Source organism: Bubalus kerabau, chromosome 17 (assembly GCF_029407905.1).
Source record: "Bubalus kerabau isolate K-KA32 ecotype Philippines breed swamp buffalo chromosome 17, PCC_UOA_SB_1v2, whole genome shotgun sequence".
Classification (NCBI taxonomy): Eukaryota; Metazoa; Chordata; class Mammalia; order Artiodactyla; family Bovidae; genus Bubalus; species Bubalus kerabau.
This window is the reverse complement of record NC_073640.1, coordinates 18,215,850-18,229,651: the sequence shown is the minus strand read 5'-3', so window position 1 is coordinate 18,229,651 and position 13,802 is coordinate 18,215,850. Positions and strand designations below refer to the sequence as shown.

The following is a 13,802-nucleotide window of genomic DNA, read 5'->3' as shown; positions in this document are numbered from 1 at the left end:
TTTTTTGGATGGGTTCCAGCATCCTCCTGTGGATGGTTGTGATTTTGGTGCTATCACAGGAGGAGATGAGCACAGTCTTCTATTCTGCCATCTTGAACTGGAATTTACAAAATTTACCCTTTTAAGTGTATAATTCAGTGACATAAAATACATTAACAATGATGTATAAAAATCACCACTACTTCTGAACTTTTTCATCACCCCAAAGAAATTCTATACCCATCAGAATAACTCCCAATTCTCTCCTCCACCCACCTCCTGGTAATCTTTATTCTGCTTTCTCTCTTAATGAGTTTGCCTCGTCTGGTACCTCATGTAAGTAGAATCATATTAATATATTTGTCCTTTGTGTGCTCAGCTGCTCAGTCATGTCCAACTCTACAACCTCATGAACTATAGCCTGTCAAGCTCCTCTGTCCACAGAAGTTTCCAGGCAAGGATACTGGAGTGGTTCTTCCATCCTTCTTCAGGGGATCTTCCAGACCCAGGGATCTAACCCTCATCTCTTGCGTCTCCTGCATTGGCAGGTGGGTTGTTTACCACTGTGCTGCATGGGAAGCCTCTCATTTGGCCTTTAGTACCTAGCTTGCTTCACTTAGAATAATATTTAATTCATCCATACTGTAGGGTGTATTAGAATTTTATTCCATCTAAAAAGGCTGAATGATATTCCCTTGTATGTATATAACACATTTTGTTTATTCATTTGTTGATGGACACTTCATTTATTTCTACCTTTTGGCTATGAACTGAGTATATATGTTCATATATTTATGTATTCTGTGAACATGAGTGTATAAGTATCTACTTTCAGTACTTTTGGGTGTGTTTCTAGGAGTGGAATTGCTGAATCACATGGTAATTTTATGTTTAATTTTGAGAAATCACTGAACTGTTTTACATAATGGCTGCACCATTTTACATGCCTACCAACAATTCACAAAGGTGCCAGTTTCTCCACATCCTCACCAATACTTGTTTTTCTTCTTTTCCTTCTCTCTTTCTTCCTTCCATTAAAAAAAATAGAACGCATTCTATTGGAGGTGAAGTTGTATCTCAATGTGGTTTTGATTTTCATTTCCCTAATGACTAGTGATACTGAACATTTTTTCATGTGCTTACTGTCTGTTGTATATTTATTCAAATCCTTTGTGCATCTGTTTATTTTGTTTATTTTTTTAAATTTATTTATTTGGCTGCACTAGATCTTAATTGCAGCACAGGGGATCTTTTTGTTCCAGCTTGTGGGATCTTTAGTTGTGGCAGATGGGATCTAGTTCCTTGACTAGGGTTCAAATCTGGGCCCCTTGCATTGGGAACACAGAGTCTTAGCCACTGGACCACAAGGGAAGTCCTCCTTTGCCCATGTTTGAATTGGTTTGTTGGTTTAGGGGGAGAGCTATATGCCCAAATCTATTTGTTCTTCAAAGATCTTCTGGGAGTTTTGATGTTCACTTGGTATTTTATGTCTAACATATCTAGAAAATGCTCCACAGGAAATTTTTTCATGTTTCTATGACAATGGTGTCACTTATGTGGCAGATCTTCCTTTGTAATAGATGAAGCAGACAGTGATTCCAAGTTGCTTCCCATGTACCTGGGCTGTTTTCAGTGTTCTCCTCTTGTTTCTGTATGGCATACTTCCAGAAAAGAGTTATTGACCAGACTGATCTGAAGTGATTTGTGTGTTGCTCCCAAGGCTTCAGTGTTAAAACTTCATTTTTCTTTGAGTTTGAAATTTTGATCTCAGTAAACAAAAACATCTTCACTCTTTGACTTGCAAATGAGAAATTCATTTCTGATTGAAAATGAGTTTCATTTTCTAATTGAAATTCATTCAATTTCAATGTCACATATCAGTATTGAGAGAATCTGCCTCTGCTCCAGCATTGGCAGCTCTGACACAAGTTTGCCACGTGCTGTTTTAACTTAAAAGCTATAATACAACCCAAGAGCTACATAAATTTGGTGCTAGAGATACTGACAAATGCAACTAACTTCTGACCTTTATTAGGAAGCTCAAGGTTAAAACTTTTATGTGTGATTTTGAGGCCGTAGAACTATAAAGCACATTTAAAAGTGTCAAACATGTTTGTAACAAAAGAATCAACTGAACACATCTGAGTACATTTCTTTATGTCTTTTACGGTAGTGCTAACATGTGGGTTCAATTAGAAGGAACAAGAGCAGAGACAATAGAAAAGAACTACCATATATGGAGTGCTCACTACATCCCAGGCACCATGCCAGATGTTTCCCATGTATGATTGTGTTTAAAGATTACAAATCAGGAAAATGAAGCTCTAAGATTCAAGAAAAGCGCTCAGGTCACATACTTGATAAATGGCAGAGACTGGATATAAAATCAGGTCAGTGTGACTCTATGACAGAAATACAACAGCTGGATGGAGGAAAAACAAAGAAATACATTTCAAATAGTTTAATATTATTGTGACTGGCTGAAGGCAAAAGGGATGTCATCTAGAAAATAGGAGATTTAAGTAGATAGACTTTTTCTTTAAACCGTGTTGGAAATTTTTCATAAAAATGTGGAAAGCCAAGTGCTCATCTTAAACTTCTTGATTGATGCTAGTATCTTCTCTAAGTGTGTTGCAGTTTTTCTTTTCATTTTCAAATTTTGGATTAAAATACTTTGTTTATGTTTGGATTGGCTTTTGTATTGTCTGTTATTCCCTCCTCATTGGCCTTACTGCTTATTTCTGAACAAAATGCTACTTCAAATGTCTCCTTTCCTAATTCTTACCATGCCCCCATCTTTCAACTCAAGCCTTTCCCTAAACCTGTCTTTAATGGATTCAGTTTCCTCATTTGAAAGTCTCCAGTTAATATAGCTTTGTCTCTATTATAGTTTTTGGTTCTTGACATCCATACTTTTGAGACTTTTGTCTTATAGTTCCTCATTTGTGACCTTTTTTGTTTTCCTTTTGTTTGTTTTTGGCTTTTTTTCTACACTGTCTTTTTGAATTTGTGGCCCTTTTCTTTAGGTCAAAACCTAAAGAAAGAAATTTCTAGAATCTCTCTTACTAGACCAATTTTCAACTTTCTAGAATGTAAAAACTAGTTTTTTTCAAATTGATCATAAATCTACTCTTGGATCAGTCAGTCATGACCAGTTGGGAAGGGACCAGAATTCCATCGTACAAACATGGCTGCTGGGAGTCTACAGATACAGACTCTGTTAGGGGCATCCCTAGAAAAGACAAAATGTTTACTAGCCAGGTACTTGTCCAAGAGGTGCCTTCTACACTCTGTAGACCAGGGCATAGGAAAACTTTATGATGTCCTTGTAAACAAGATGGAGAAACATAAACTGAATCCTGGGGAATTGGGTGCAATTGTAAGTATTTGAACAACCAAATGCAAAGAGGGCGCACCGATGTTACCCTGCAGGCAGGTCACTAGTGACGAGCTGGAAGGCTCTGCTCAACCAGACCTGACTTTGGCATTACTCTCAGTGATTCAGATGAGCTCTCACTGGAATGCAAGTGCCCACATGATCAGAGGCTATGGCCCTGCCTTCCTTGGTGCTATCAGGCCACATTAAGAAAGTGTTAGTCATTTCTCATTTTCTGACCACCCTCGACTCCCCTTCCTGAGTATATTATCCTCCAGTCTTAAAGTAACTGCCATTAGAGCTCCCCTGGGAATAAGTAATGCCAAGATAGGGAAATGGCTGGAGTTCACTAGTCTCCCCACCCCTACTCCCAGCCTTTTCTCTATTCTATTTTCCTGGGACACCATTTACTGTACCTTGGGCTTTTGGATTTCATCTGTTCTTTCACATTTCTCTCTTTTCATCCTATGCTATAGGAGATTTCCTCCCTTTTACATTATAATTTGTGAAAATTTTATTTCTGTTATCACATTTTAAATCTCTAATTGCTTCTCTAATTATTCTTTTTTAAATCTTATGTTTTTATAAAATCTTTCTTAACTCTCTTGAGTCAACTTTTATTCTATTCCCTGATAATTTTGTTTCCACCAGAATTTGTTTTTCACATTTATATATCTTGATCTTTCCCTCTCTAGCTGCTGGATCTGCCATTATCTTGGTGAGCTTTGCTTACCTGCTCATATTTAAGAAAGAAGGTCCATGTAAGTGGGGTGACATCTCTCCACTGGTAATTCTGACTGGGTGCTCTGGACATGAGATGGGAGAGTTGAGTGGAAGGTCATTTTTAGGCTGAGGTCGCCTGATGGCCAGAATCAGAACTTTACTGTGAGACATAAAGTTGATGACTAAAATCCTTAGATCTCCAGTATGGAGAACTGTCTAATTTGTTTAGAGAAGAGCTGTCTGGGGCTTATTTACTTTTGCCTGAGGGTAAAGGCCAGTTGCCTGTACTTACTACATGTGAGGGAGGGACTGGAGGATAGAAGTGGGTGGTGGAGAAAAGCAGGTGGTACAGTTGATCCACCTTCAGAGCTTGCCTGTTCCCTGGGCTGACTGGCAGCCATTCTCTGCAACCCTCATAGCTTGTCCTGGGCTGGCCGTCTAAGGCATCCTTTACCTGTAAGCCTCTTCCATCAACTTTCTGGCTTCCAGATATATGCCAACTGTCTCATCCCCAAGTGATACCTCCTTACTCTGTTCTCCATTAGATATGAGTTTATTCCTTTGTGTACTTTTGTTCCTTTTGTATAAAGAGTCAAGGCAGAGAGAGCATGTCTGGTTCATTAATAAAAAACAATACACAGTTACTGTTTGTTATCCTGCAAGTAATATTTCTAGCAAAAGAACTGTAAATTAATGTAATGGTCCATTAAAATAAACAAATAATTTTTTATAATTTAAAAAAGTATACAAGTAACATATGAAAACATACTTCTTATAGAAATGCAAATATAGAAACATGTGGATTATAAGGAGAATTTGGCTTTTCCCTTATTTTTTTCCCCAACACAGTTCTGCTCTTTCCCCAGGAAGTAGCTGCTGTTAATTACTGGCTATGTATCCTTGACTATTGCTAATGTATTTGTATATCTATATGTGTCTGGTTATCAGGCTGTTTGTCCTTTTTATTTAGATAGGATCAAGTTTCACACGTTGTTTTGTGAATTTTAACTTGGCCATATCTCTTGGCTAGCTTTTCATGGTAGCAGATGTACTACTGCTGCTAAGTCGCATCAGTCGTGTCCAACTCTGTGCGACCCCATAGACGGCAGCCCACCAGGCTCCGCCGTCCCTGGGATTCTCCAGGCAAGAACACTGGAGTGGGTTGCCATTTCCTTCTCCAATGCATGAAAGTGAAAAGTGAAAGTGAAGTCGCTCAGTCGTGTCTGACTCCTAGTGACCCCATGGACTGCAGCCTACCAGGCTCCTCCGCCCATGGGATTTCCCAGGCAAGAGCACTGGAGTGGGGTGCCATTGCCTTCTCCGAGTAGATGTACAGCTATCATTATTTCCTCCACTGGTTGCCATTTAAGGAGTCTGGGGTTTTGTTCTTTTTTTTCCAAAAAGGCAAAATCTATTAATTTCCTGTTTCTTTGACCCTTCACATGCTTTCCACTCAAACTGAGAAATCCTTGTCTTAACTATAAAGAATCCCAGTGAATTAAACTGAAAAAAAGTGACTGGATGAAATATAGCAAATTGAACAGATCATAATATGTGATAATATTTAGAGGTACAATACTAAAACTTCTTTATTAAAATTCATATTATCCTACCTCAGGTAGTGAATGGAACAAAATCAAATCACAGTTATTTTGCTCACAGTTAAGAAGGCAAATCAGCTTGAATGTCATCTCTCAAACGTACTAATAACAAATGTCCAAGCTTAAAACATCCTTATTTTTTCCCTACTGTTCTTTTCCTACTATTCCCTGACTGTTTTTCTGGTTTATTCACCATGTTTTAAGTTCTTGATTTATTTCTTATTCTTTTTGTTATAGGTCTTGAAACTAGAATCAATTTAACCTCAAAAAAAAATCAGTGTTAATTTTCAGATGAATCCTCTTTATAATAGTGTATAAAAATATCTATGACAAAAATACACACTTTCCTTGACTCTGTGGCAGAATGATACCCCTATACACCCCCACTCCCTCCGCTCCCCGCTTTCACATTTCTTCATCTGTAGAAATCTGTGCTCACCTATGTAAGGTTGGATCACAACTCCAGCTTACACTCTGCTTTTAACAAATTCATTGAGCACTAAGCTATGCTAGGCACTGTTATATGCATTTCATTTTCATTATCTCATTTAATCCTCAAAATGGTCCCACACATTAGATTTAGAGAGGTTAAGGTACTTGTTTAAAATCAGACAGTAAGTGGTAGAGCTACGCTTCGAACCTGAGTCTGCCTAACACCAAAGCTTGAGCTCTGGCCTCTGTGCCGCACATTCACCACTCAGCCCCTGAACCCTCATGACTGCGTGAGAAGAGAAACCTCGCTGGGAGGGTAGGCGATGCCCCCCCAAAAGGTATTCACATCCTCATCTCTGGAACCTGTGAATGTTACTTTTTATGGTGAAAAAGGACTTTGCAAATGTGATTAAGAACCTCAAGATGGGGAGATTATCTTGGATTATCCAGGTGAGACCTAAATACGGTCACATATATCATCATACAAGGGAGGCAGGGGATCTGACACATGCACAGAAGGATTGGGAAGGCAGTGTGATCGTGGAAGCAGAGTGCAGTGATCAACCAGAAACCAAGAAACGCCAGCTGCTACCAGAAGCTAGGAAGGGAAGGAATGATTTTCTCCTGGAGCCTCTGGAGAAAGCATAGCCCTGCTGACACCTTGGTTTGGCCCAGTGATATTAGTTTCAGACTTCTGGCCTCCAGAACTGTGAGAGAATAAGTTTCTATTGTTTTAAGCCATTAAGTTTGTGGTAACTTTTTATGGCAATCACAGGTGACTTTGTGACCTCTCTAGGCCAGTTTCCTTATGTAAATGAGAATATTAATGGTAATACTTAGAATTTAAAAAGTGTACAGTACTAGCTTTTACCTTGCACAAGGTGAATGCTTGACAGAACAGTTACCACTTTTAGGATCTGATAGGAAGACATTTGTGGTGCTTTGGGAGAACAAGAAAGAGGGGCGGTTAACCCAGCCTCTGGTTCATAAACGCACCCGACCATCCAGTAAGGTTAATGAAGGAGCTAAAATTGATTTAATTGATTTTTTTGCCAAATGACAGAGTTCACACACACACACACAAAATCTCCACCCCTAATTTCTAAGAGTGACTGCAATCATCAGAGAAACTCTTTTCAGGTGATAACTCTTATTACCTGGTGGATGCCCCAGTGACTTTCTTATTTTTCTAGAGGTGATTCTGAATGGTCATTCCAGGACACGTTAATAAATGGACCATAAAAATAAACACTGCAACTGGAGACTGGAAGTGTAAATTCAGTTGCCTATCAGGAATGTAATCTGTGACCGTGACACTTTGTCCATAGAAATGAACAGAGGGAGGGCTGGACTGGTCTGGGGGCCTGGTTCCCAGGCATGTAAGGATTATTTCTCTCTGAGGGCTGGACAGGAGCCGAGCCAGAGATTTTGCCTTTGAGCTGTTCCCATTTGTTCATCCAGCTCCCAGAGAGACGTCATTGCCTTCATTATGGGTTGCTCTGGGCTAGTGATGGAGGAGTTAGCAGGGTGGCCTGGAGTGGCTCTCTGCAGGCTGGTGCCAGCTGACACATGCCACTTAGGTTTCCAAGGAGCCAAGCTGTCCCCACTCACGCATGGCTGATGCACTTGTGGCTAAATGCGGTGCCGCTAGGGCCCCAGGCCAGATTCAGGGCAGGACATAGAATGCCACCTCCATCACCAGGGAAACAATGGTCTGCGTGCATGATTTAAACCAGGGCCAACAAGAAAGCTCAAAGGCACGGTCAGCAGAGGAAGGGAGACCAGAGAGTGGCTTGCATGGATTTTGTCTTGGGTTATGACTGTTGACAAGCCACTTAACTGCCCGCATGTTTAGGTTTATCTGCATGTAAGATGGAGGGAACAATACGCATCTGACAGGGGACTTATGAAAACATCTTTTCTGATAGACCACTCAGGATCCATGGATGGAAGGTGGTATGTAAGTGCAGATGGTAAACTGATTGTGTGTGTGTGTGTTCTCGGCAGGTGCCTTAAGGGCATGTAGACCCTCCAGAAAACACATTTAGAGTCTGACCAAAAGCAAACAATAGTAAAAACTAACAATCTTAAGTGCATGGATTTGTCTTTGGTTTTGTGCAGCTATCGGGGAATTACATGTGTAATTCAGACTTCAAAACTATTTTATTTTCTAACATTGCTGTGATTAGTCGTACTTAAGGCTCAAATCATTTGAGAATGCTGTAGTTGATTGTTTGCAGATGTTTGCAAACTTTGCTCTAAAAAAATTCCCAAATTAATTCTACTGTAGTTTAATGAGTTGCATGTGTAGTCTGGAATGTTTGTTTCCAAGTCAGAAGGGGGAAAAAATCAATTTAAAAATCAAAGTGCAAAGAGGAATCCTTTCTCTATCCCTGGGGGTTTACTGTTTCTGAGGAGTCCTTAATCTGTTACATATACATTTGTTGTGTTCATTTAAGGTTAAGCAATCGTGTTATTTAAGGTTAAGCAATGACGTCTGACTTCTCTATAAGGTTACTAAATGTCGTTTTCTGTCAGCTGGGTTCCTGGGGGAGTCTGTTCTTGGTCAATTAACCTCTCTCTTGTGCATATTGTTGTCTAGAATAATTCCTGTGGGTCCAGATGAATCATGACTATTACAGAAAAAAAAATACAAATAATACACTTAAAAGTTAGAATAATTATATAAATGAAATATAGAAAAGAAAGATCATCTGCAATTCTCTGATGCAGAATTAACCATATTGGCATATATGTATATTTTAAACAAAAATGGGATTCTAATGTCTGTACTTGGCTGTTTTGCAACCTGCTTTTGGGGTGAAACCTTCACCTGTTGGATCTGGGAGGAACACTTTAGATCCTCAGAGTGTCTGACCCTGTACAGTGAGGAGGGGTCCTGCTTTGGTTGCAGGCATGGTGGTGGGGAAGTGGGGGTGGAATGAGGGCCTCAGAGCATCAGTCAGCATTTATGAAAGGAGTTTCAAAGACTTGTTCTCTCAGATGTCACTCCACTTCCTTAGTGCTAATGTGTTTTGGCAACAGCATACATCCCGGAACTGGTAAACACTTGCTGCTTTTAGTTTCTGTGTGGATGACAATCCTGTGCCCTCCCAATCCATTTACATTCCATCAGATCCACTGGCTCCTCCTTCCTCCCTTTTTTTCCATACTAACAGAACTTGGTAAGGCATACAGCACAATGCACAAATCTTATAGCCTTTTGGATTGACTACTACAGACCTGTATGCACATATACATGAACCAGTGTGACCACCACCCAGGATATAAAACATCTCCAACATCCCAGAAGTGGCTCTGTGTCCCCTCTGGGTCAGTCCCTCCTACCTCTAGGTGATCAATCTGTTCAGTCTTAGACACGAATTTTACTATGTTATTTCCTACCTAAAAACATTCCACAGGATTTTTGTCCCTTTATTTTGCTCCTTTGGGTCTAAATGTCTCTGCTTGACTTTCCAGGTCCACTTTCTTAAGAGTCCTGCCTGCTGGATCATTTGGGCCTCCATTGGCACCTCCTGGCCCAAGACTAGTATCTGCACTGTCACTCCCATCTGCCAGACTCTATCTGGAGCTCTGTTCACTCCATGCCCTCACCTTTCCCTGGCCTGCCTGAATCTCACCCATCCTTCAAGGCTCAGCTCAAGTCCGGTTTCCACCAAGAAGTCCTTTCACTTTGCTAAAATTTGTTTCCAATTTCTTTATCTCCCACTTACACTCTGAATCGGTTGACATCAAGTAACCAAGTTTCTGCAGAGACTTGGGCCCGTGGAAGGCAGGCCACTCTGCCGTTCCCACTTACTATTCCCAGTGACCCTCCACAGGCAGCAGCACAGTTTTCCAAACCCTCCCTCCTTCTCTCACCCATTTTCTCGCATCATGGGGCTGCCTCAGGTCTGCTGCTCCCCAACCCCAAACCCTGCTCCCGGTCTGAAGCCCCCTCTTTCCTTCCCCTTCTTGGTGCTTTGCGACCCAGCTCACCAAATTCTCTCCTCCAGACCTCAGATTCCACCCATTCTTTAGATTTGACAGGAAAAATCCTGAGACCAAGCTCTCCTCAGAGGGTAGGGACAGATTGAGGACTGAGAATTTGAGTAGATGAAGATGGGCTGCTTTTTTATCAGATACGGGAGGCCTGGGAACACTGGTACATCACATGATTTTGCCCTATCCCACCCACATCCCTCACACCCAGCAGTTAGTGGCTGTCCCATCTTCTCTGTTGTTCCAGTGTGTTACCCTTGCTCCCACCCAGACTTTCTGAGTTTCCCGTGGCACAAGCAGAGATCTGAGCTCACAGGTATCAGCACAACAAAGGGTTTAAATAAGATATTGCTGTTAAAGTGCTTAGCACAATGTCTGCCATGGTCAGGCTCAGGACTAATATAGAAAGCCTGCAACTCTTTCTCTGATTCCTGTCAAGCCAGGTGTGTTAGGGGTCTCAAAGTGAGTGTGTGTGTGTGTGTGTGGCCAGAAACCCTACCTACTATAGTGAACACAGGCCCTGGGGCCATGACCAGCTCTGCACTGACTCTCCCTGGGACCCTCAGTCTCTTCTTGAGGAAAATAAGAATCATAATCCATGCAACTTAGATGAGTGTAAGTGTGAGCACACATCAAAGCGCTTTGCAGGTGGGGACACCTTACCAGTATGAGCCGACAGGCAGTACAATATGTTGGCATGAAACTTATTGGCCTAGTTCCAACTTGCAAATAAAATTGTGTTTCTAAATTGGCAGTTGGAAAATGCAGCCCCCTAGAGAAAATCGGGTTCTAGACAAGATGTTTCAATTAGACTCCTCTGGCTGTAAGCAGGCTTGGGAGTTTGGCTGCCTGCATTGATATACAGGGTCTTACACACACTTACAATAAAAGTCTGTCTAGTCAAAGATATGATTTTTCCAGTAGTCGTGTATGGATGTGAGAGTTGGACTATAAAGAAAGCTGAGCACTGAAGAATTGATGCTTTTGAACTGTGGTGTTGGAGAAGACTCTTGAGAGTCCCTTGGACAGCAAGGAGATCCAACCAGTCCATCCTAAAGGAAATCAGTCCTGAATATTCATCAGAAGGACTGATGCTGAAGCTGAAACTCCAATACTTTGGTCACGTGATGCGAAGAACTGACTTACTTGAAAAGACTCTGTTGCTAAGAAAGATTGAAGGCAGGAGGAGAAGAGGACAACAGAGGATGAGATGGTTGGATGGCATCACTGACTCAATAGACATGAGTTTGAGTAAGCTCCAGGAGTTGGTGATGGACTTGGAAGCCTGGCATGTTACAGTCCATAGGGTCGCAAAAAGTGGGACACGACTGAGCAACTGAACTTAACTGAACTGAACTGAACACAGACTTTGGAAAGTGACTTTGTCACCCCAAGCCTCAGTTTACTCACCTGTGAAATGGGGATATAGTTTCTTCTCTTAGAATTGTTGTGGGGACAAAAGTAATTTATGTGACAATATAGCACAGTGCCTGACACATAGAAATGCTTGATAAATAATAGTCCTTTTATTATTTCCTAGTAAGTGTTGCTCTGGACATGTTGAATGAATGAATAGCTGCTAGTGTGAATTTGATTTATGAGGGTCCTTTTTGTTCTTCTCTGATATTTTCAGGCTTATTCCATCTGACCGTGTTTGGCTGGGAACAATTTTGACTAGGCATGTGAGAAAGGAATTGACAAAATGAAAAGCTTCAACCAGGGGTAGAAATGCTGCCTAACAGAAGACAATGAGATCTGGGAGCAACCCCACCAGCCACCTGAGAGCTAGCAAGGAGGGTCCCTGAGGCCCAGGCCTGTCATGAAGCTGTCGTTTCCCTCTCTGCTTCTTCAGAGCGCCCAGCTTGCCTCTGGCTTTATTCCTAAGTGCAATTCCTGGATTCATCCTGGCAGGACTTTTGGTATCTTTCTGGGTAGCCAGATGAGATAAGCAGTAGACGATTTTCTACAAAAGAATAAGTAACTATTATAATATCTAGGGGCCCCTACCCTGTGCCCACTCCCCCCACCGCCCCCCCCCCCCCGCCCCATCTCCTCAGACAACCATCCGGGATGAGCCTGTGGGCAGAGGCCAATTTCATGACACACACACCCTTCTCAAATCCAGCAAGCAGGGTGGAAGTTTCCATGGTCACTCTGAGGGCAACAGTTTGGTCCGGTCTTTGTCTTTGACTTACTCTGTGGCCTTTAAAAAGCCCCTTCTCCTCTCCAGATCTCAGACTCTACATCTACAAAATGATGGGGTTGACCCTTACAGTCTCTGAAGTTCCTCCTGTCTCTGAAAGTGGCAGAGTGGTGTGAGTTATCAACCTGGGTTGGAATTCTGGCTCCACTGTTTTCTGACTGTGTGGCCTTGGGGGAGCCCCTTAAGTTCTTTAGATTGATCTCCCTCTGTAAAATGAGGTGATAAATAGTAATCTACCCTATAGGGTTGTGCATGCCTTCTCAGTCCCTCAGTCGTGTCTGACTCTTTGTGACCCTGCAGACTGTAGTCTACCAGGCTCCTCTGTCCATGGGATTTTCCAGAGAAGAATACTGGAGAGGGTTTCCTCCTCCAGGAGCTCTTCCAGGTCCAGGGATTGGACCCAAGTCTCCCGAGTCTCCTGCATTGGCAGGCGGATTCTTTACCACTGAACCACCTGGGAAACCCACACTATAGGTTTGTAGCAAAGTCTAAATAAGACATTTGCAGTTAAAGTACTTAGTACAGAATCTGCCCATGGTCAGGTTCAAAAAAGCAAGCTAACTATCAAAAACCTGCACCCCCTACTCTGATTGCTGTCAGTCAGGCCAGGTGAATTGGGCCCTGGAGTGATATGTGTGCATATATGTATGTCTGTCTGTGGATGCATGCCAGGGCATGTGGAGTGTTTGGCCTCCCCCAGAGCACTCTGGGTAGATCTGTCCAAGGAGCCTCCCTGAGGGTAACAGCTGAGTTGGAGCAGGCATCTCATTCAGCAGAAGCCACCACTCATGGCCTTCTCTTCACTGCAGCATGTCCCAGTCTTTGAGGCTCCAGATATCTTCATTGCTTCTTGAGTAGTTTTACTTGAAGAGGCAATTACTGATCCCTCCCAGCCTGGATGCAAGCAGCCCCCATGAAGAAAGCAACCTGTTCTATTGCTGTCCAGGGCTTTGCTCTGTCCTGGAGGGCTGCCCGAAGGCAAGGAGTCTTAGCCCTTCTTCTGGCCCCTGCACCCAGGTTCTGGATTTTGAACTCAGGTCAGCTCTGTCTGAGGACTCAATCTCTTCTTTTTTCTGTTGTTGGACCACACAGTGTTTGTTTCACACTGGACACTCAGCTAAGTGATGCAGGAAGTAGGCCCCCAGGAAGCCAGATACCGCCTAGCAAAGCAGATAACCAAGTGAAGCCTCTGGATGCCTCTGGGGCCCGGGGCAGGCTCAGAGATAAGCGGAAATGCCAGGCTTATCGCTGCAGCCCGAGTTCTAGAGAAGCCATCCTGGCCAGCCCACCTCGTTCCCTGGGCTCCGGGCAGTCGGGCATCTCCAAGCAGAGTAAACACTGAGCTGGCACGGCTGCAGCAGCAGGACAGGACGCTGTGCCTCACTCCGGCACTTCTCAGTCCCAGCGCCAGAGGCCAGCAGCGGGCGTCGAATTACACCCAGATATTTGCGGTAAGCAGGCCGGTCTGCTTTGAAGTAGGAACCCA

General features: G+C 42.6%; 1 protein-coding gene across 8 annotated transcripts in view; it reads left to right on the top strand.

The window, feature by feature from the left end:
• The first annotated feature begins 7,852 nt into the window (after positions 1–7,852).
• The window catches only part of MYLK3 (myosin light chain kinase 3), a 57,879-nt gene continuing 51,929 nt past the window's right edge, over positions 7,853–13,802 (top strand). For 3 of the 8 annotated variants that reach the window (XM_055553413.1, XM_055553415.1, XM_055553411.1), the window contains exon 1: positions 7,854–8,067. Coding sequence is in view for 3 of the 8 variants with exons in the window: in XM_055553416.1 (XP_055409391.1) it covers positions 8,018–8,071 (54 nt within the window). In the remaining 5 variants the exon portion in view is untranslated. Of the gene's footprint in view, positions 8,072–13,802 lie in introns of all 8 variants that reach the window. The other 5 variants (XM_055553418.1, XM_055553416.1, XM_055553412.1 and 2 more) reach the window with 4 other exon arrangements.